A 21772-nucleotide genomic window follows, 5' to 3' on the forward strand; every position below is an offset into this window, starting at 1 on the left:
AGAGAGAGAGAGAGAGAGAGAGAGAGACAGACAGACAGACAGACAGACAGACAGACAGAAAGCGACAGAGAGAGAGAGAGAGAGAGAGAGAGAGAGAGAGAGAGAGAGAGAGAGAGAGAGAGAGAGAGACGCTGCTGCTTGATTGGTTACTCCAATTGAAAAAGCGGCAAATAATTCTTATACGGTCATCTCAAAACAGGCCAGCACACACCATGGCCAGTGATGTACTAGTCGCGTATCACTGGTTTTGATGGGTAATCACCAGAGTCCATCAAGGATGATCGATCTTACAACCCGTCGCATGTCAGTCTACCACTGGTACCCATTCTGGTCCTTGGAGAGTCAGAGGAGAGAACTGACCCTACAACCTATGAGTCCTATAGCAGGTGCTCTCTACCACAGACTACAAAATCCTTCCTGAACATGGTATTTTAGTGCATGTTTCGTTGTGTAAGAGATTAATAGGTTCTCTTTTGAATGATCAGCGCTGTACGATATTCCCACATATATAACTATACCGTGACGCCACGAACCGTGCGACTTTTAATCCCGCGTTAACGCCGCATGACCAACCATAAGTCCACTGACAGAAGCCATTACTGGCGTTCCCACGTGTCTTTGCAGGTGACGTAACCGGGATCATCCGAGATTCCTGAACCGGGCGAAACGTTTTGTTGTGTTTTGGAGCGACCCGTCGCCGATGGTCAAACGTCAGCTGTCACGTTGAAACCTGGTCATTGTATGGAGGGCTGAGAATTACGAATAGTGTTATAGCAATGATCGCGAACTATAACACCGTGACTGACAGTTCGAGGGATTATTGGCAATATCCAGGATTAGGTCAGTATCAGGGGGGTTAGTTCAGTATCAATAAAAGTTTGCCTTCAAACGGGTGGCGTGAGAATTAGTGATCAAATGGCCATCTGTGGACACTGATGTAAATAATAATTATTATAGATGTATAATGGTCATATGATCAAAGGAAAGGAATGTGAGCTAGCGTTATGCCACAACATTTAAAACTAAGTTTATTAGATGTCTAATGTAAGGAAGCTTGAGAGTGAGAGATGAAACCCGCTGTAGCCAAAACGGCTACACCTACCGATTAGTACCAACGGATATTACACACGAAGACTTCTCTACACAGTTAAAAATTCAACTTTGTTTTTGTTTAACGACACCGCTAGAGCACCCTGATTTATTAATCATAGGCTACTGGATGCCAAATATTTGATAACTGCGCCTCGTAATATTCAGAGAAAACCCGTTACATTATTCCATTAGCAGCAAAGGATCTTTTATACACATTTCCACACAGACAGGATAGCACATACCACATCATTTGATGGTATACAAGTCGTGGGGCACTGATTGGAGCGGACCAAAACCCAATCAGAGAATGGGTCCACCAAGGATGTTCGATCCTGCGACCAAAGCATCTCAGAGTCTCAAGGTCGCCCTCCATCGACTCGGGTCCGCCCCCCCCCCCCCCCCCCCAGTCCCAATTAACTACAGCTACAAAAAGGATGTGAACATAATATAAAGTGTCCTTCAGCTATAAAACGGGGCGAGGACACGATAAAAGCCTGTCATTTAAATCTGTACGACAAAACCGTATTCCATTATCAAAATAGTATCTCTGCACAAGGTAGAGTCAAAAGGATGTTAGGCAAACTTGTCACTGCTTCCATAGTCCACTATCGTATGCTCGTTCTTAGGAGGACCGCCAAACCCCTTGGAGATCCGTAACACAATCATGTGGTCGTTTAAAGGATGTCCTTATGTATGTGTGTGTATATATATATATATATATATATATATATATATATATATATATATCTGTGTGTGTGTGTGTGTGTGTGTGTGTATGTGTGTGTGGTAGTGTAAAAGATGTCCTTTATAGATAGGTGATCATTTAAGAAGATGTCATTTCTAGATAGGTGGTTAGTTATAAAAAGAATCCCCTTACAGAGAGGTGATCGACTGCTTACCGAAAACATATATCGTAATTATCCAATCGTAATACAATATCGAGACAATATTACAAAAACCTCGCCAACCTTGTACAAAACTATTAGGGCCGGGTAATCGAGACAACAGTATCACGTGATTCAGAGATATACTGCCAAATGTAATCGCTATTAATGATTGAGTCTGGATCGAATCATCAGACGAAATTCGGCACCAACGACAATGGGAATCCATCTGCGGTATGAAGACAATGCATTAAGGAGACTTGTACAATTAAAACACACTGCGGCAACAGACAGTAGCAGGACGACTTGTCTGGGAAATCTCCAGTGGCAGATCCAAAGCGTTTTAGGTGGGTGCGGGGTGGTGAAGGGGCTGGATCGAAAATTGCGATGGAGGAAACTGGTTACAATTAAATCTCTTAGAAAATGGCGAATAAAGGATCTAAAAAACATTGTGTTTACAAGCAGATGCTAATATTATAATATAAGACAGTATATATATATATTAAAATAATACCATATTACTAATACCAAACATTAATTAATGCTAATTAGTTCGTGACACTATTGTTTTTACATAGCCGAGCATATGTAACGTTTGCCTGTGTAGTACTTAAACAGAAAACCCCCCAAATGTTTAACTGTGTACTTTCAAAGAAAGGAGAGTAGTCTCTGTGACATCATTCTACTGAAACAAATAACAGGTTTACCATCATCTTTACTTCGAGGGGTCCAAAAAGGTTACCACCATTGTACCACAGTGGACAGGAAACACACTACATAGTATGGCATTCAGCTCTGTATGTAGGAATCAGACCTGTTTTAAAATCGTAATTATTGAAGTTGGTCCCTCCTCCTTTTATTATTGCCTAAACTAACAGACAATTCAGTTTTGATTCCAACACAATAAAATAGAGAGAAAGGAACTCTTTGTAGTGGAGCTGTATTCCTACACCATTTGACAGAGGTATGATCCCTTAACAGGCACACTAAATTTTAAAAGCATTAGAACTTTCTTCGTCCTTGTACATTTGTTTTTCTTCTGACAAAAGTTAAACTCTCTACGTCCCAGGCTGACACCTCTGGGTCTGTCCTTACTCCACAGATCAAGTCTGACGTGCCTTGATTAATTGCTCTAATCCACCCATTCATAATTGCCCGATTCCTTGAAGCTCTCGGTGTCTCGCAACACGAAAATCCCCGTCTTAGGGCAGGAGGGAAGGACCGCCAAGTGACGACCATCAGACTTTAATTAAGACAGATCTTGGAAGAAGACTCCAAATCAAGGTGATGACGGATTGCGGGATAAGAGAAGCCGCGAGTGTCAAGATGGGTCAACACTTTTATTGGTCTCAGTTCGCGTAATCCTGGTATTGTGGTCATTCTGAAATTCCTTTTCGTTTTTTTAATTATCCATGCGTAAGGCACACGTCTCTGTGGACTTTGGGGACGGGATCTAGCCCAGTCGGTACCTGTCTTGGGCAGAACTTTCTCGAGACGTCAGAGGTTGTGTCCATGACAGGCGTACTTGAACAGTTTTCTGATGGAAGCATACCCATATTCAGTCGGTAGAGAGCTTCCCTGAGGTACTCGAGTCGCAGGGTCGAACTCCCTTGGTGAACACTTTTTCTGATCGAGTCGCCCCCCCCCCCCCCCCCTCCCGTCCCAGCCAGTGCCTCACAACTCCCATATCAATGGCCGTATTGTGTGCTGTCCTGTCTGTGGGAAAAATGCCTTATAAATTATCCCTTGTTGCTTACGGGAAAATATAGCTGGTTTTCTCTGTCAGAATTACCAAACGTTTATCATCAAAAGTCAATGATTAATTAATAAATTTGCTCTTGTGGTATTAATAAACAAAAACAAACGTTTTACTTTGTCGATTTTTCAAACATTTTTAACATGTAATTTGATGAGCTGTTGATAAAAGATATTTTAATCTCATTATGCATAATCATGCAACGCTTAAAAACGCAGACCTTAGTTTTAACTCGTAAAAATGGACACTAAGTTTAGTTAATCTACAAACCTGTCACACATTTGGATAAAGTTGCAACAGAGTGAAAGAAGAGTCTGTGACGTTAAAACCGAGAAATATCCTTATAAAATAGACTAGAACTCAAATGAATAACTGCTACTTCTCAGATGCACGTGCGTTTTTGAAAATATGAAAAATGCAGTTTGTTGTATTAGAAACAACAGGATGACCAGAAACACTTCTGTTCTACGGAAATGGATAATGTAAACAATGAAATATAAGTAATGTGTGATTTCAGTGATCTTAAACGGCTCCAATAGTAAAAAATATGCTGTAGTGTTTAAAAACTAGGGTCAGTCCCTTTAACATAGAACTTGTTTATCCAGCAAAATTCTGTATAGAAATCGTTCACGGAGCAAACCTGTGCATACATATTTTATTTTATCAAAGCTCCATGTATTGTTTTTTAAAAGCAAGTTTAATCTTTAGGTAACTCAAGCAGAAATGAATGCAATGTCTAGACGCATTAAAGGTTGCACACCAACATTCAATTTTGCATGAAATTAGAGTACGGTCTGTAGAAAATATCTCAATATTGAGAGAACTATGTTAATACCACTTGTTGAAGTACGACTACTTGGTAACTGATTTATATCCATGTAAACCTCATGTCCAGGCCTACAATTCATCTGGACTGGCTACCTGTTCAGTATAGAGGTGATAGGAACATTTTACAAGCAAATACCTTTTTATATGGACTTTCCCCACGGACAGATGAACACACACATTAATATTGGATGTCTATAGAACACAGAATTTCTAGGTACCAAGTTTCTTAGCTTCGGTATGAATGAACACATTTTGGGTAAAACTTATTAGTACTGCCCTAATATTAATTTCAGTTGATCTTTCAAACTTAATTCATTGAAGTTCAAGTATTGGTTGAGAAAATGTATTGGTTAGTGGTTAACCTGTACTGGGGTAAGAACTCAGTACCTAACAACATTAAACTACTAGTCTCAGTGGTGTAGTGGCTAGTTATCGGACTCAAGGCTGGTAGGTTCTGAGTTCTACTCCGTGGGTAGGCATAAGGCCACTACACCGACTCTCGCATTAACGTCTAACGACTGTGTGCCCAGGACTGGAAGCCTTCCTATCTCCATTAGATAGGATCTTATAAAACTACGACTTTGTTGGAAAAGTAGTTATAATTATGCTTTCTGCTAGCAAACGATGTTAAATGACGAATATGCGATAGTGGGGTTTGATATCCCAGTAAATTTCAAACCTGCCGTCCTGGCCATACCCTCAGCAAAAAAAAGGGGGGGGGGGGGCACACTTTTATATTTACACACTTTTACACTATTATAAAGCAAATATAAAGCAAAATATGTGAAAAGTGGGGGGCACATGCCCCCCTTGCCCCTCCCCCCGCTTCCTACGCCAGTGTCTTGTTAATAAGAGAGAAGTCTATATAGCAGCTGTACACCTCCACTGGCGTAGTCGGGGCTGGGGAAGGACTGGACCATGACCCCACCAACCACACCTCTTTTACCCAACTCCTTTTATTAAGCACTGGATATTCGTCGTGGAGGTCGATCCCCCGACAGGATATGAAGCGCCGGCATCACGGCCCAGGGTGTTGCTCCATCACCGATTGTTGATGATCTACTCCATACGGTACATACCACAGCCACAACTGTTGGCACACGCAAGCTGTCAGGGATATATTAATAGGTCAAGTTTCGTTTTGTACCGCGTTACCACACCATTTACACCGCTGTTTTACAATTAGCGCCCATCGCGTGTGTAAATGCCATGGGCGATGACATCCCCAAAGCAAACTTAATTAACCGAAGCTCAATACTAGAAACGTAAATGCACGTTTCTCCAGCCAAATGGTCGGTGTTTGGCTTTTGCCCGTTTTGCAGATAACGAGAGCAATACAGTCTTTGACCTATTCTGACATTTTGCTGCCAGCGCTCGCTTCGACGTTGTCATTGCCAGATGAGGATTCCGCTAAGTGTTGAAACAAGTGTTGAAACATCTTCATCTGCATTTGTTTTCTAACATGATTCAAAGCGAGTTGCCGACGAATTGTAGAAATTAGATTACCCCCCTTAGCCGTTTTAGGTCCCATTGGTAAAATCCAATTGTAAAAGTAGCTCCAGCTTTTCCTGACATACCAAGTAGCTGCGGTCCAAACGCAAATACCGGTCCGTTTTTATAACACATGAAAGGAATTTAGATGGGCCCGACTAATCAGATCATTCAGGACATGATATGATTAGCGCTTTCCGTACACAAGCGATATGGTAATGAGATGAAAGCCGGTATTATATTTATATTTGCTAAGAAAAACAATGCTGTATTGGCAGTCGGCTCGAACCTCGGTAATCCTATCCTTACAATAATAGTCTCATCGTAGCATCAAAGGCGAGACTTCCGGTTTGTTAGAGCAGGGGGGAGATGTCCGGGCAATGTTGCGGGTCTGGATATCATATCGGTGGTTCATAGACGTGCTAACATGCACGAGTAATTAGTGAGTTGATGAGAACTTACAGCATTTCACAGCACTTCGTCAACAAATTTTAAAAACATGAAGGGAGCGGGTTGTAGCAGATTTCTACTTAGTTACAGTATCGTATTTAGGATCTGAACGACAAAACCGTAATACTTGATCAAGGCCGTATATCTGCTCAAAATAGAGTCGAATGGGCGTTTGACAAAATATTGGCTGATTCCATGAATCAAGTACCTCGTATATAGGAGGACAGCGACTCCCGAGAATATCCTTTACTCGAGATTCCATTCCTCTTACATCGCCACAAAGAGGACTGCCACTCCAATACTAATTTACTAAATCAAACCTAGCACCGGACTGAGCTCATTGGAATAAATATATCTGTGATGACATGCACTCATGAACCACTGTCATAACAGTGACGATATCAGGTGTTAGCCAAAGATGAGCATATCCTGCCCCACCGGTGGCACCCGTCAAGAGTACTGCCACCACAGCTGTCGTGGATTGAATTGGATTCACTGGTATTTGCACAGCATGTTAAACCAAATAACACCGGGAACCAGTCAAACTGATCACGAACGTTAGTGGAAACATTATCTGTCGTTGAACGCATTACAGATATATTTTGCGTTTCTCCATATCATTCAGAATAAAACCGTTTTACTAGTTAGAGTGTATTAAAATGAAAGCTCAACAGTGATGTGGTGCATCCACCATATAATTTGTTACAACTATTCACGATTCATTACAAAATTTGCGGATTACACACACACATTTACACAAAATGCATAAACTATACTTATGGAAATAAATAAGGGAACACAAGGATTTTACGAAACGAAACGAAAGGTTTTATTTAACGACGCACTCAACACATTTTATTTACGGTTATATGGCGTCGGACATATGGTTAAGGACCACACATATATTGAGAGGAAACCCGCTGTCGCCACTTCATGGGCTACTCTTTTCGATTAGCAGCAAGGGATCTTTTATATGCACCATCCCACAGACAGAATAGCACATACCACGACCTTTGTTGTACCAGTCGTGGTGCACTGGCTGGAGCGAGAAATAGCCCAATGGGCCCACTGACGAGGATCGATCCCAAACCGACCGCGCATCATGCGAGAGCTTTACCACTGGGTTACGTCTCGCCCCCACAATGATTTTAAGACTAAAGTTAATTTACTACCAGTGTAGTGGTGTGTATATTTTGCTCTCTTGTAATGTGGAATTGAATGTCAGTTGTGTTGAACTGACTGCCAGTAGTGCTGAGACTGACTGCCAGTAGTGTTGAACTATCAGTAGTGTTGAGACTGATTGTCAGTAGTGTTGAACTGACTGCCAGTAGTGTTGAGACTGACTGTCAGTAGTGTTGAACTATCAGTAGTGTTGAGACTGACTGTCATTAGTGTTGAGACTGACTGCCAGTAGTGTTGAGACTGACTGCCAGTAGTGTTGAACTGACTGCCAGTAGTGTTGAGACTGACTGCCAGTAGTGTTGAACTATCAGTAGTGTTGAGACTGACTGCCAGTAGTGTTGAGAATTACTGCCAGTAGTGTTGAACTGACTGCCAGTAGTGTTGAGACTGACTGCCAGTAGCCTTGAGACTGACTGTCAGTAGTGTTGAACTGCCTGCCAATAGTGTTGAGACTGACTGCCAGTAATGTTGAACTGACTGCTAATAGTGTTGAGACTGACTGCCAGTAGTGTTGAGACTGACTGCTAGTAGTGTTGGACTGACTGTCAGTAGTGTTGAGACTGACTGCCAGTAGTGCTGAATTGACTGTCAGTAGTGTTGAGACTGACTGTCAGTAGTGTTGAAATGACTGCCAGTAGTGCTGAACTTACTGCCAGTAGTATTGAGACTGACTGTCAATATGACGGTCTACGTCTGACACTATAGACTGAGGGTTTTAGTTGCAGTCATTATTTATTGTTACTACTTTGTGTGATCCCTTATTTCTTTCCGTCAGTGTATTTATCTGTCTGTCTATATGCATTTTATAGAATCTTGTTCTATTTGTCTTTGCTTCTTTTCTTTTTTTTTCTCACATTCATCAAAATGGCAAAGCAAGATCCTGTTAATGATTATATATAGGCGCAGTGTTTAATATTTATACAGGACATGGGCTGGTGTGCTTTCGGGTAACCGTTTAAACCGATACCCTATGTTTTTGGTTATACATCCGTTTGAGTTGAAATTGAGATGAATTTGTCTACTGGCGGTAATACAAACAGTTAGTGTACAGCACCTACTACGCGTTACGCACGGTCAGCAATTAAGCGTGAATGGAAAAACAAAATTTCTATTTATACGTACACTTTTTCAACAAACTGAAATATCCAGGAAGCTTGACATTATAACAATTATCAATACCTTTATTCAAATATGAATGAATGAATGAATGTTTAACGACACCAAAGAATCCAATTTTAAAACATACATCCGCTGTTGGGTGCCAGACAAATGTAAATAGATTGATGAATGGTGATCACAATTAATATACAACTTTATTCAAATAAGACAATGTAGGAGAAAAGAGAAAGACAGAATATCTTTTCCGATTTGGTCAACTGTTTTATTTTTGTGACAGCAATTAAGGCGCAATAAAATAAATAAAAATTAACCCAAACATCGAGAAAATTATATATAAAAATAACACGAATAGAATTATTCAATACAATTTACAACACATGTACAAAAATAAACAAAACCTCCCTCCACACACACACTCACAATAAAAAAAACCTACCCCCCCAAAAAAAAACCCCCCACACACACCAAACCCCCCCCCCCCAAAAAAAAAAAACCCAACAAAACACACACACAGAGTCCCAAAACTCTCACACAGACTGATCGCTGTAGCAATAATTATCAAACATGTCGGAAGCAGTAATTTTGTATTTTACGATGCTTTAAGATGGGGAGGCGAAACTGAAAGATTTAACCAGAAGCCACGAACTTGAAGTCATGAATTTTCGTCGCAGATGTTACTACAACACATTTTATTGTGACATCGAGAAACTAATACGAGTGATACCATATGATTCGTTCATTTCATACATCGACATTTTGTTTTGACCTCTCGAAACTAATACGAATTATAACATATGATTCGTTGATTTCCGTCATCGATATGACATTTACAACAACAACAAACCCTTATTCAAAAGACCCGATGTTACAGAATAAAAAGAATATCTTTGACCCGGAGAAAACTAAAACACGATTTATATCATATGATTTCGTAGATATCTGTCATCGATACACCCGTAACAATAACAACAGACTCTTCTTCAGACCAAATCCACCATGAATTTCAAATCCTTTTCTTTTCAGGCTATATCAGATGCGTTTAAATTCGGCTTTAATAAAAGAGAGAGATGTATGTTCATGCTTTCTTAAAAGCATTCCTTAACGTTCATCTGTCGCCGTCAAATCTGTGACCAGGCATGAGGGCTCGGGATCATCTTTGACCGTGATTTTAACGTTTCTCGGCCATCAAAGACACCGGCTGTGGAGCTGGCGATGTGCGATCAACAGGATTACCACGGAAACACAGCGGCTTTGACGTCCGCTGTAGCGCTGTCACGGCGAACAAAGGGAGGTAACTGATAGCCAATGTACCGAGCTGTAGAAGCGGCTCCCATACATCGTAATGTGCAAACGGATATAGCCTCGAACCAGCGCGGTTTTCTCGCGCAGCACCTTCAGATGAAAAGCTAGCCGCAGGTATTTGAATAGGTACACAGTGGGGGGATTAGTAATGCGATACCTGCCCGGTTGGGAGGTGTGTTTTTCCCAATAACAAATCGCCCGGCTTTTTTTGTGCGACATAAAGGTGTTTTTTTGTACTCCTATAACGTTTTTGTTGAGATAAATTGCTGTGCTAGATGCTGGATGTTGGAGCGTTTGACTGACCACCGGTGATGAGACCTTTTCACCATAGCCATTCTTGTTTTTCCTTGACAGCGAGTTCCTTCGCCCATTCTTTAAACACGTTTCTCATTCTGAGTTGAAACGAGCATTCTGAGAGTACTGCTAAAGCAACACATGTCCTCTACCGGGATCAACACACTTTCATATCTTCCAAGTTCAAACCCTAAAGGCAAATGTTCATGAAAGTCAAACTTGGTCTGTAACTCTACATAATAAACTATAAACAAATTTCTGCTCAGTATCTTGAGGCATTTCGAAAACACTACACGTGGAACAGACTGACAGACGGTCGACAGACAAACCCTAGGTAGGGACGAATACAGACAAACCCTAGGTAATGGACTAATACAGACAAACCCTAGGTAGGGGACTAATACAGACAAACCCTAGGTAGGGGACCAATACAGACAAACCCTATGTAGGGGACTAATACAGACAAACCCTAGGTAGGGGACTAATACACACACACCATAGGTAAGGGAACTAAGACGATCTTACATCAGATTCAGCATTTAGGTCTCTGCCAGTAGATCTATCTAATCCGAATGTTTTGATATGTCCATACATTTCATTCGACCAATCCAAAAACTGATGGCATAAATTCGATAGCTCTAAACTAGCCGAAACGCATTACGAATCAACTGTTCGCGAATAGAGAACACACGGATAGGACATTAGTTTAAGTCAGATTCGTAAACAGAGATGAATAAGATGAACCCGTAAGTTCCGATTTTACTCAAACATGGGTATGATTTGTTTCGTTATTGAAAGAAGAAACTCCTCGCCTTTTTAGGGACTACGACACCACTATAGCACATTGATTTATTAAACATCGGGAATTGAATTTCAAACATTTGGTAATTCTAACAGTCTTAGAGAGAAAACCCGCCACAGTTTTCTATTAGTAGTAAAAGATCTTTTATATACACCATCCCACAGACAGGATAACACATACCAGTCTTGGTGCATTGGCTGGAACGAGTAATAAACCAATAGGCACACCGACGATGATCGATACAAGACCGACAGCGTATCAGAGAGCAAAATGTTAACCGGTAAATTATGTTTTTAAATTAAAACAATAATACTACTCGAGAGAGTTTGGGTATTAAATTTTTCGCTGCATCTAACGAGAGCACGTACTAAGTAGTATGTATACGCATGGATAAACGGACTTAAGATTGAAATCTTAACTAATAACACTGACGCGTGCAATAAATAACACTGATAACTAGATACTACTTTCTAGAAGTGACTTCTGACCTACCACCTCACATTTTAGTCGAACCGTATAATAAATGTCGAAACGATGTTCGGCACAATTCTTCTTATGCTCATAAAGGCAAGATGACACAACGTCTGCACGGTTTTCGATTACATTCAACTTTAGAATTTTAATGAGATTTTGGATTGAGTTCAGCCAACAAAGCAGTAATAACGTCACCTAGACTGGTTTATGCGCTTCACGGTAAAACGAATGCACCTCTCGGGAACCTGTCTATTAGTTCGCGAACGCTAGCGCTGATCGTGTCGCTGAACGGAAACCTGGAAACTCGATTAAAAAGATATCACCACCTTTTGTTGGAACAACACATGCCTTTATTGAATTAGCCGACGACCGCGCGTATGCTTCATACCAAAGTAGATTAGAGGATGGTGGATACAGCACGATGTGTGATAGTGTCAGAGCCTACCTGTTCCCGGTGCTTTCAAATGATGAGAGAAAACTGTTTAACGCAAAAACTGCTGCAAATATTTCATTTATTGTGAGAAAAGAGTAAATTTGTTAGAAAAAAAGAGATAAAAGTTGTAGCAAAATTGGCAATATTTATAGTGAAAACGGCAACGTTGTAGTAAAACAAATATCCTCCTGCTTACCCCTAAAACGTTGTAGTAAAACAAATATTTTTATATCTAAAACATCAAACCAGTCCAACAACCAAAGATAGAAAACACGAAATAAACAACACAAAAACGTTATTAGAGTAAAACCGTATTAATCAATTTAATAAAACCTCAAACAAACCCAAATGACTGCTTAATACAGAAATTTGTAATGCTGTATTAGATGATTTGGTCTCTTAACACAAGTGGCTGTTTAATACAGGTCATTTCATACTAGATTAGGGTTTGGGCTTTTTTTGGGGAGGTGGGCTGGGGGGGGGGGGGGATACTGAAGTAATCTGTTACGATAGATGACTGTTTTAAAGGGTTCATTATAGTACAGTATATGAATAATATTTAACTTTTTAAAGACAAAGAACTGTAAAACAGAAACTCTATAACAGTAAATGCAAGGCATTTGTAACAGGTCCCGATCGTTCTCATTGCTTCTCCTCTTTTGATCTGCACTACCGACTGTCTTCTCTGTACTTACCCGATGCCGTACTTAGCAATGATTGTTTTGTGCACACATCATGCAAGATATTGCTTACAAAGATGAATTTCATAAATACAACCTTCATGGACGCCGCCATCGTCGTCACTTAGCATAGAAGTGCTTATATACACGGCGGCTGTGTCAGGTCAGGTCATAGGGTTTAACGTGCACATTCAGAGAAAGCTGTTTTAGCGCACGCCTTTCACGGGCACAGATGACGGCCTCGGCCGGCTCCTCTGTTCAGAACAGGAGGCAGCCGTGTATATATTCACGGCTTTTAAGGGATGTCTATCTACATGTCTGTCGTATTTTAGGAGAAAGCACCCTGTAAGGCCACAACACCCCATCTGAACTTTCCCGTGCTAAGCATAGGTTACATCTAGTAAACAATAACTGCCAGAAGAAGGTTCTTCGCACCCCTGACCCCCCCCCCCCCCCAGTGAAGCGCCTAGCTAACACGGACTTACCCTGGGCACGTGGACGTTGAGGTAGAGGCAGTCTTCGTTTGTCCTGTTGAATCCCGGCACGAGGTAGTCGATGGCGTTCACGCCCATGCGAGGCTGGGGGCAGGCCGGGGGGAGCTCCCCGGCGTGCAGTATCCGACTCCCCCATGACGTCGGCGCTCTCGGAGCCTGAAACACAACGATAACTCATCAAGATCAAGGTCATTAGAAATCACTGGTAAAGTTCAAAGTCATTTCGGAGAGACGATTAGCATAATTATGTTATTTTTTAGACTTACAGAAATGGTTCTTCCATATACACTTTGCATCGATATAAAGGCAAATAGATATTGTTTTTAAATATAGGTTTTTTTAATTCTATATTAGTTTAATGGTACCGTAACACACTGTGTAGCTATTAGGCGACTGATATGGTAATTGACCACATAACTACTTCTACTATTAATTAGCACTTTTCCAGAATAGCACATACCATGGCCTTTAAGATACCAGTCGTGGAGCACTGGTTCGTCTGAAGAACCTTATCACTAAAGGAACTGATGGGACACGAACCTAGTCTCCGCCAGGCTTGAAGTGGACAACTTAACGACAGTGCTGTCGATATGGGTGATTACTCCATGGGGCAAGACGTTAAACATGTAGTTATCTTCTGTCATGACTCACTTCAGAATTCTTAATTAAAGATATTTGTTGAGATTCTCAAGATTGCCAGGGAAGACTAGATATAGAATTTTCCGTAAGTGTTGCTCCATACTGGCACGCGGGAATTAGGTTCCATAACACTAAATCAGGTCCCATTGCCAGTAAAGTTAACATTTTCTAATGAAACTAATACAGGTATTTGGAAAGCATTCAAATATGTGATACACCATGGCTATTTGGTATTTAATATATGAATATTTCGATATTTAAGAGAGAGAGAGAGAGAGAGAGAGAGAGAGAGAGAGAGAGAGAGAGAGAGAGAGAGAGAGAGAGAGAGAGAGAGAGAGAGAGAGAGAGAGAGAGAGAGAGAGAGATAAATATTATAAAAAAGAAAATAGTAAGTTATTTCGTTTATGGGGAGGGAGGAGAGGGGGGGGGGAGGGGAGGACTCACTGCTGCCATATTGACTACTGCTAATGACAAAGTAGCAAGGGATTTTTTACATGTACTTCCCATAAACAGGATAGTATATTCCATGGTCTTTGACGTGCCAGTCGTGGGGCATTGGATGGGATGGGGGTAAAACCTGAGTCCAACCAAAGCGATCGATCCTGCCACCTTTCCCATGTCAGACTAGCGCTTAGGTTAGTAATGTGAAGCACGTTACATTTAATCTACCTTACCTGCGTGAAAATTATAATTTATACGACTTTTTTTATATCAAATATTCAGCGAGCGACGGTAAAAATAAATGATGACAGAATTTCTTACATCAGATTTATACATTCCAGGTGTAAGAGATTTAGCATAATTAGTGTTGGCATCCCAGCACCATTAAAGTGTGATCATTTTGAACTGTGTCCAGTTAATGTGATGTGTCATGGCCATCATGTGCGATCAGGGCGATAACACAGCACGCGCCATGCGGTTCGGGCGGTCTCGTATCACAGTTTAATTCCACCGCTGAACGATGCGAAAAGTATTCTACATCTTTGTCTGGGCGGGTCATAGCCCAGTGGTAAAGCGCTCGCTTGATATGCTGTCAGTCTAGGATCGTTACCCGTTAGTGATTCCATTCTCGTTCTAGCAAGTGCACCACGACTGGTATATCAAAGGGTGTGATATGTGCTATCCTGTCTGTGCGATGGTGCATACTAATGAAAACAAATATACAGGTTTCCTCTCTAAGACTATGTGTCAGAATTACCAAATGTATGATAGCCAATAGCCGATTATTAATAAACCAATGTGATATAGTGGTTACGTTAAAATAAACAAACTTTAACTTTGTCGGATAAAATGTGTATTTTTCATGATATTCTGGCTCAGATACACAGTATTTGTAAAATTTATTTGATTTATTAATCATCGGCTATTCGATGTCAAGCATTTGGTAATTCTGACACGTAGTCATTAGGCGAAACCCGCTAAGTTTTTCCTAATGCAGCAAGGGATCTTGTATATACACTTTCCCACAGGCAGGAAAGCACATACCACGGCTTTTGACCAGTTGTGGTTAACTGGTTGGAACGAGACAAAATGGATCAATAGAGGTGGTTAGATCCTGCGATGCAAGCACCTCAAGCGAGCACTGAGCTAAATCCCGCCTTTATGAGCCATAAATACATCTTGAGTTTTCATTCTTACACCTGTTAAATGTTTACTCATATAGCGTATATACTGAGAAATAGAGACATAACAAGTTAATTCGCCACTATTGGATTTAAGAAACACCAGGTAACAGTAAACACTGCTCTAAAATCGCTATTTTTGCAGTTAGTTAGCATTTTTCAGCTTTAAAAAAGGTTTGTTTTGACTGCCATAATGTCTGCACCACGATCCACTGTGTTAATTATGTTCACAGTTTTCTGACTACATTCTTTATATCATAAATGTATCAGAATACACAAGTATTCATTTCAAGCAAGCATTCATTTGATACATGTGTATTTGGTCATTTATACTCAGATATGTTAGGGTCAGCACACAAGCTTCAACAGTTATGGTACCAAAATGGAAACATGACGTAGTACTTCAAATGTTCAAAGTATGTACTGGCCCTCTCTCTATATATATACTATTTTTAGCTGAAGGATGTTGGCCGATGTTGCAAAATGTTGGTGCATGACCATTCTTTGGCAACGCTTTCATACATTTTTGGCTCCCTTGTGAACGCCAAATATATTGGACCGTGTATACTGGCCTTTAGTATTAAAGTTTGTTGGGCAGTTTATAAAAGACAACAAAATGTTACAACGAATATAATGTCCTGCTTCTCTTTTAATTTTGTGCCGATTTTAACTAAATAAGTATTTAACGATTTTTCTCCAATGTTTTCTTGCATTAGGCAGCAAGACTACCAGCTTCTACTAGCAATACTACAAAAATATGTAGAACAATAGCTGACAGCTTGGACTACTAGAACGTGTTTTGGATTTGACAGACTGTAAAATAGACAGTTTTTGTCAAAATGTTTGGTAACCGTATGTTTTATGATGACCGTGACGTTTACGGTACATGTTGGCAGTCTGAGAATTCTGTTGCTATAGTCCGGCAGCAAAAGCCCCGTTTTTTGGCTTGACCCAAAATTCTCTAATATAGTAGTTTTTTGTTCTACGTTGATTAATTATTAACCATTGAGGTCTATATAAAAATATCCAGGGAGGTGCGGACTTGTAACACTTGATCAGAATTCAAGATGGCAGTCACAGACTAGATTATAACGACGCATGATAATCACTGAACTTTGATTGCTTCTTGTTATTTGAAGGTTATCTTCCACAACATGTTACATAAATTGTGAATACATATTGATAATTTATTGGCAAAGATAATAGTCTGGTTTTCGATTCGCCTGCTAGTATTACACGGACTGAGGAAAGGCTAAATAATTCACTGAAGTTATAGAGTACTAGTAACTGGTTTACCTTAAGTCTAGATATCTAGTTTACGTTCGTTAAAGATATGATTTGATAGTTTAGTCATAGCATTAAAAGGCAAGGGTTTTCGTTACCTTCTAATACCAGATCAATGGATAGCTCATCCACGAGAATCGGCTAATACAAATAAATTGTTGAACGTGTTGCGTTAAATGACGCAAATTAAGATGAGGAAAACATCGCGAGCCTCCCAATAACACATGAAGTCAGTTATTGGCTTATTGAATGACGCATTGTTTACGTTTCGCACAGTGACGAAGGTTATATACGTTTCCGTTTTCTAACTAAAGGGCTGGATCTTAACTCTTAACGTTTAATTGTTTTCTGCGGCGGTTCTTGACAGGACCAGCGGTCATAGAGGTATTTGTTTTTCTGCTCTGTCCGTGCTCTGTCTTGACCAGCGCCAGCGGCCATTTTTAATATGGCTCAATTTAGACAAACAAGCTTTTGACGGGCAGCTTCAAGAAGGTGAGTATACACTTCGTTAGACGGATTTTCTAGACAGTCTGACGAAATCTCGATGGCTAATTCCATAAATCGCCCCGAAACAGCCCCCAGTCAGTACGGAACTCGGTTCACAAATGACTTTTACAAACAATCGTCGAACAAAAGGAAGAGGAGCCTGCGTAGCTTATTATTAAGTATTGTACGGACGACTGAGTCAATTCAGTGTAACGAAGACAGAGAAACAGACGAGACAGAGATAGCAGTCATAATACAAACATACATGTATGCATCCATTCACCCATTTATCCATCCATCCATTATTCCATCATCCATTCATGCATTCATTCATGTATTGCCCATAATTAGTCCTTATTTAGTCCTTAGAATAGTATGATGTTTGTTTGTGTCTTGTTTGTGCATATGTTTTACATCCAGTTCCGTATGTGGAATGTCTATATGCAATAAAGTTTTTATCTTTTATCTTTATCTTATCTTCACCCATCGACCCAAAATCCCATCCTCTCATCCACTCACCCACCAGCACTCCCACCCACCCACCCACCCACCCACCCACCCATCCATCCATCCATCCATCCATCCATCCATCCATCCGTCCGTCCGTCTCATCCATCCATACACACATGCATACAAACAAAAGTTTGCTTTGTTAATGACACCACTAGAGCACATTGATTTTAATAATCATCGACTATTGGATGTCAAACATTTGGTAATTTTGACAAAGTCTTAGAGAGGAAACCCGCTACATTTTTCCATTAGTAGTAAGGGATCTTTTATATGCACAGTCCCACAGATAAAATAGCACATACCACGGTCTTTGATATATCAGTCGTGGTATACTAGCTAGAACGAGAGATATCTCAATAGACCCACCAACGGGGCTCGAGCCCAAACCGACTGTGCATCAAGCGAGTGCTTGACCACTAGGCTACGTCCCGCCCCAACATACATATATACATCAATACATACATCAAGACATCAATACATACATCAAGACATATATACATACATACATAACACATACATACATTTTGCGGGCGAATCGGTGCCACAGGTTCGAGTCCCAGCAACGGCATGGGACAATTTGTGAGGCCAGAAAGGATTTAATTATCCCCTGCGCCAGTGCGTTAATATCTATGTATGTAATAGTCAACCTCGACATACATACAATATATAGATATTCATACATCAATACATACATATGTGATTAAGAAAGAGAGACAGACACAAACAGACAGACAGACAGACCGATGTCTAATAACAAAAATATTGTATTACGAGAAGGCGGTTGGGGAAAGTGCAGTTGACGGAGAAAGAAAAGGAAAAAAGATAGGCAGAGAGAAAGAAAGCAAGAGATCACCACGGGCAGGGCTTGAAATTTACGATGACAGTTACACATTTACAAAGGGATTAGGTCATGGACAATTAGCAAGGTTCACTGGAGATAATTGTTATGACGCCCAGTCTCAAGTGGGTTTCTTATTTATCACTCGATGTCTGTGCACAGACCCGCCCTCAAGACATTTGTTTATTTATCAACACTACCACATGACGAACAGTGGCTTCCAGTTTAGTCAATCTCAACAGCTTGACAGCATTATTTAAGACGTAGAAGACTACAAGTGAAAATAAAGACGGGAACAAACAAAAGCGACACTGTTACCTAACAATAACAAAATAAATAGAGACTAGAACATAATAAAATCTAGCGTACAAGGGAGGTAGATTTCTAAACAATGATATCTTAATTAAGTTAAAGTTGTTAAACGCTAGCATGCAATATCTCACTTGTAGAAGTTGGATACTAAAATTAAAGGCGTGAAAGATAAAGGCCGACAGTCATTGGAAACGTATGCAGGCTCGCACAAACTGACAGACTATAACTTATTATAACATTTTCACCCACCACCCACAAACAACAACGAACTATTTATACACAAATAGAAACAGCAATTACACAAGCTTCAGTGTTGTAATACTAAAATTATTTTAATACAAATTATAAAGGTTTGCTTTAAAATCCTTCTTAAACTGATGGAGTAAATCTGGGGCCCGTTTCACGAGGCGACTGTAACGCTAAAATCACCTAACAACTTATACGTTAAGGTGATTTTAGCTCTAAGATTAGTTCGTAAAAAGGCCCCCAGGTAAATAACACATCATGATATTATTGCATCAGGACACGTGCACACTAAATGCGTATTCCTATTAATGCGTCTGGTATTTGCAACTTTAAACTTTAAACATAAGTGTTGTTGTCTTGAAGGCTGGTAGGGGCTGGGTTCATCTACCAGCATTAGCTCTAACAGCTGATTTAGGAGGCGTAAGATGACTACTTACTAATTACAATAAATACAATTTAAATAAATAAATAAATAAATAAATAAATAAATAAGAAACCAGGGCCCAGCACAGAGTGCTTAAAAATTGACTGAATAAAAGAATAAAAATATAACCAAAAGAACGAAGGTACAGACGAACATACAATGAATGAAATGTTAGCTTTTGTCTAGAATATACAGATGTTTTGATTCCTTTCTGATTGTACCAAATGGCCCAAATACATTTCTTTATGGCTTTTCTTTCAAAAGAATTATTGCAAATTTACAGTTATGTCTAATGAAAGAATAAATAAAAAACATCTTTTGAATACATTTTGGTTAATTTAAGTAATTTGTAAATACAATTCGTCCCAAATGTGGTTAATTCAGTGCAAAGATCGACAATAAAATAATCACCTATGTTTGCCACATGTTTTCACGAAATGTTAAACACATGTTACTTTAAAATAAAACACAACATTTTAAGAGGGAGAGAAGGGAGGAGGTGAAGAGAGAGAGAGAGAGAGAGAGAGAGGAGAGAGAGAGGAGAGAGAGAGAGAGAGAGAGAGAGAGAGAGAGAGAGAGGGAGAGAGATGTTTTCGTTACACATTCTATTCCGCGTATTAAAGGCAAAGTAACGATTCTTTCAGAAATGGATAAGTTGGAGAAAGGAAGGTTTAATATCCACAGCCCATATAACAAAATTAAATAATTTTGCAAACACCCACAATATATACCAATGTATAAAAATTATCATTTTTAAAAAATACACCCTTTATATATCCTCAATTAGGCCCTACTATATAAAAAAGTTATATAAAGTTGACAAATTTGTTTTACCAGGTTTAATGAAAAAGGTAGTTCGATCGACACATATTCAAAAATACCAAGGGAAAAAAGAAACGGTAAGAAAAATATACTTTTCTTATTATGTCTGAAAAAAAAAAAACCCGCAACAAAAACGTTTCAAATATTAGCATGTGCAGGTGTGATTCGCAAGCTATTTATTGGCTCAATACTAAATATTTTCAGTTTTCGTAATTGCAATTTATATTTCATTGATCCATAAATTCACTCTCTCGTTTTATCCCTAAGTCTATTTCTGAATTTCTCAATGGGTTAGGATGTATCATCCATATCAATTCAATTCAATCATTTATTTCCGTATATGAATTATACAGAAATGATTAATAATAACAACATCAAGAAAAGTCAATGTGTCTTTTATACACCTAATAAAATATGTACTTTGACGATTGACTTAAACATTTAGAATTAGGACTGTACTAAAGATGATAAAGAAGGAAATTAGTGGCCATCTTGAATTTCAGAAAACAAATAAGCAGCCATCTTGAAAGAAGTTCCTTCGTACAACTGACTAGTACACAGCCGTCTATTTCGTCTGATAAACAAACACAAAGGTGCCAGTCTAAAAACAATGGCGATTACTGAATCGAGTAGTAACAAAGTGGATAATGTTTATTGTGAGATTGTTTGACCGTCATGATAAATGGATTGAAGTGGGACGTTCGTCCGTCTGCAGGTAATCGATCCTTCAGCGGGCGAGTCTAGAAATCGCGATAAGGGCCACGACTCGATAACCGCCGGGCATCTTCGTAATGAAGCAAACACTGGCACCGCCACGACGCGAGGTGACGAGTGGTTAACATACTCGTCTGGTACCTCCGGGGCTGAAACACAAACCGAGTCTAGACTCAGCCAGGACTGAAACACAAACCGAATCAAGACTCAGCCAGGGTTGTGGTGTAGTGGTTAACATACTCGTCTGCTACCTGCAGGGCTGAAACACAAACCGAGTGAAGACTCAGCCAGGACTGAGACACAAACTGAGTCAAGACTCAACCACGGCCACCGGCCTCGGTGGTGTAGTTAGTGATTAAGTCATCGAACATAGGGCCGGTAGGTACTAGGTTCGCAGCCCGGTACCGGCTCCCATTACACCACTAGCCCACTTTTCTGGACAGACAGCCCAGATGGCTGAGGTGTGTGCTCAGGACATCGTGCTTGAACTTTAATTGGATAAAAAAAAAACCCGAAAATAAGTATAAATGTATGAATGAATTGTCGTGTCCAGGGCGGGCGTGCTTGAACCTTAATTGGATATAGGCACGT

The 21772-nt window shown here is 40.0% G+C and overlaps 1 protein-coding gene across 2 annotated transcripts in view; it reads right to left on the minus strand.

The window, feature by feature from the left end:
• The window catches only part of LOC121375602 (cholinesterase-like), a 102389-nt gene that overhangs the window by 45550 nt on the left and 35067 nt on the right, over positions 1-21772 (minus strand). For both annotated transcript variants that reach the window (XM_041503144.1, XM_041503142.1), the window contains exon 2: positions 13273-13437. In XM_041503144.1, coding sequence (XP_041359078.1) covers positions 13273-13437 — 165 coding nt within the window. The remainder of the gene's footprint in view (positions 1-13272; positions 13438-21772) is intronic.

The sequence above is a fragment of the Gigantopelta aegis genome, chromosome 6, assembly GCF_016097555.1.
Source record: "Gigantopelta aegis isolate Gae_Host chromosome 6, Gae_host_genome, whole genome shotgun sequence".
Taxonomy (NCBI): domain Eukaryota; kingdom Metazoa; phylum Mollusca; class Gastropoda; order Neomphalida; family Peltospiridae; genus Gigantopelta; species Gigantopelta aegis.